The 2,290-nt window shown below is 41.0% G+C and overlaps 1 protein-coding gene across 1 annotated transcript; it reads right to left on the minus strand.

The window, feature by feature from the left end:
* Nucleotides 1-441: 441 nt before the first annotated feature.
* Nucleotides 442-1,857, minus strand: LOC135514443 (basic salivary proline-rich protein 3-like). Its single transcript, XM_064937945.1, has one exon. It carries the CDS (start codon nt 1,855-1,857, stop codon nt 442-444), a length of 1,416 nt encoding a protein of 471 aa, XP_064794017.1.
* Between the last annotated feature and the right edge of the window lie 433 nt (nt 1,858-2,290).

Here is a 2,290-nt window from a genome sequence, read left to right on the forward strand (position 1 = left end):
AGCCAGAAGAGGACTGGCCACCCCTCATAGCCTGGCAAGTCTATGTAGAACAAATTCAGATTTTTAATGAAGGATGACGCTGGGCCAATTTTGCGCCGCCCTATGGGAAATCATGGCCGGTTGTGTTACAGCCTGGATTCAAACCAGGGTGTCTGTAGTGACACCTCAAGGGGTAAAAGGGGTAGGCTCGATCCTATTCGCCAATCAGGGGTGTGTATGTAATTATATTCAAATTTGTATCAACACGCCCACATGATCACACTGAGCATTTCAATGGTGAAATGAGTCCCGGTGACATTCAAAAGGTACTTCCACTCATGAGAAAGAATTACCCAAGGAGATTTGCTGAATTTAATCCACGTTCGTAAGAGGAGGGACCAGGAGGGATATGTTATTTTCAGACCAGGTTCCATGGAACATAAAATACTCTTGTTGGTGTTTTCAGATCAGACCATTCTCTGGTTTACCATTCTCTGGCTTACCATTCTCAATTTGACCAGTCTCTGGTTTACCATTCTCTGGCTTACCATTCTCAATTTGACCAGTCTCTGGTTTACCATTCTCTGGCTTACCATTTTTTGGTTTACCATTCTCTGGCTTACCAATCTCAATTTGACCATTCTCTGGCTTACCATTCTCAATTTGACCATTCTCTGGTTTACCATTCTCTGGCTTACCATTCTCAATTTGACCAGTCTCTGGTTTACCATTCTCTGGCTTACCATTTTTTGGTTTACCATTCTCTGGCTTACCAATCTCAATTTGACCATTCTCTGGTTTACCATTCTCTGGCTTACCATTCGCTGGCTTACCAATCTCAATTTGACCATTCTCTGGTTTACCAATCTCAATTTGACCATTCTCTGGTTTACCATTCTCTGGCTTACCATTCTCTGGCTTACCAGTCTCAATTTGACCATTCTCTGGCTTACCATTCTCTGGCTTACCAATCTCAATTTGACCATTCTCTGGCTTACCATTCTCTGGCTTACCATTCTTTGGCTTACCATTCTCTGGCTTACCAATCTCAATTTGACCCTTCTCTGGCTTACCATTCTCTGACTTACCATTCTCTGGCTTACCATTCTCTGGCTTACCATTCTCAATTTGACCAGTCTCTGGTTTACCATTCTCTGGCTTACCATTTTTTGGTTTACCATTCTCTGGCTTACCAATCTCAATTTGACCATTCTCTGGTTTACCATTCTCTGGCTTACCATTCACTGGCTTACCAATCTCAATTTGACCATTCTCTGGTTTACCATTCTCTGGCTTACCATTCTCTGGCTTACCATTCTTTGGCTTACCATTCTCTGGCTTACCAATCTCAATTTGACCATTCTCTGGTTTACCATTGTCTGGCTTACCATTCTTTGGCTTACCATTCTCTGGCTTACCATTCTTTGGCTTACCAATCTCAACTTGACCATTCTCTGGTTTACCATTGTCTGGCTTACCATTCTTTGGCTTACCATTCTCTATATTACCATTCTCTCTCTTACTGTTCTCTATCTTATTGTTCTCTATCTTATGGTTATCTATCTTACTGTTCTCTCTCTTACAGTTCTCTATCTTATTGTTATCTATCTTACTGTTCTCTATCTTATTGTTCTCTCTCTTACGGTTCTCGATCTTATTGTTCTCCATCGTATTGTTCTCTGTCTTACTGTTCTCTGTCTTACTGTTCTCGATCGTATTGTTCTCTATCTTACTGTTCTCTATCTTACTGTTCTCTATCTTATTGTTCTCTATCTTATTGTTCTCCATCTTATTGTTCTCTGTCTTACTGTTCTCTGTCTTACTGTTCTCTATCTTACTGTTCTCTATCTTATTTTTCTCCGTCTTATTTTTCTCCATCTTATTGTTCTCTGTCTTACTGTTCTCTGTTACCTTCCAAGTGTCTCAGGTATATAGGTAAAGGGACAACAGAGAAAAGCCAAAGGGAAATCTGTCTACCTCGTCAGCCCCGTCTACCCCTGAGGACCTCTTAAAGTCTATTCCAATCTAAGCTTTAAAAACGAGAGCAAGCAACGCAATAGGAACAGGAAAAGCCAGTCTCCTTGACATTAGCACCACTTGGAAGTTGAATTGTAAAGTGGTTGAAGTTCAGTTTCAGAAATCCGCAGCATTGGAATTAAATGAATTGTGTCCCAAACACCAGCCTCTTTAATATATAGTGCACAACTTTTGATCAGAGCCCTCTGGGCCCAGTACGGTAGGGAATAGGCAGCCCTTTGGAATGCAACCCTAAATTATATTGATTAGCATCTATTTATAAATGTGACGTCTC

The sequence above is a fragment of the Oncorhynchus masou genome, chromosome 25 (assembly GCF_036934945.1).
Source record: "Oncorhynchus masou masou isolate Uvic2021 chromosome 25, UVic_Omas_1.1, whole genome shotgun sequence".
Taxonomy (NCBI): Eukaryota; Metazoa; Chordata; class Actinopteri; order Salmoniformes; family Salmonidae; genus Oncorhynchus; species Oncorhynchus masou.

Bases quoted from the DNA above. Each gene is read 5' to 3' on its own strand.
- LOC135514443 (XM_064937945.1), bottom strand. From the start codon at position 1,857: ATGGAGAAAAATAAGACGGAGAAAAATAAGATAGAGAACAGTAAGATA.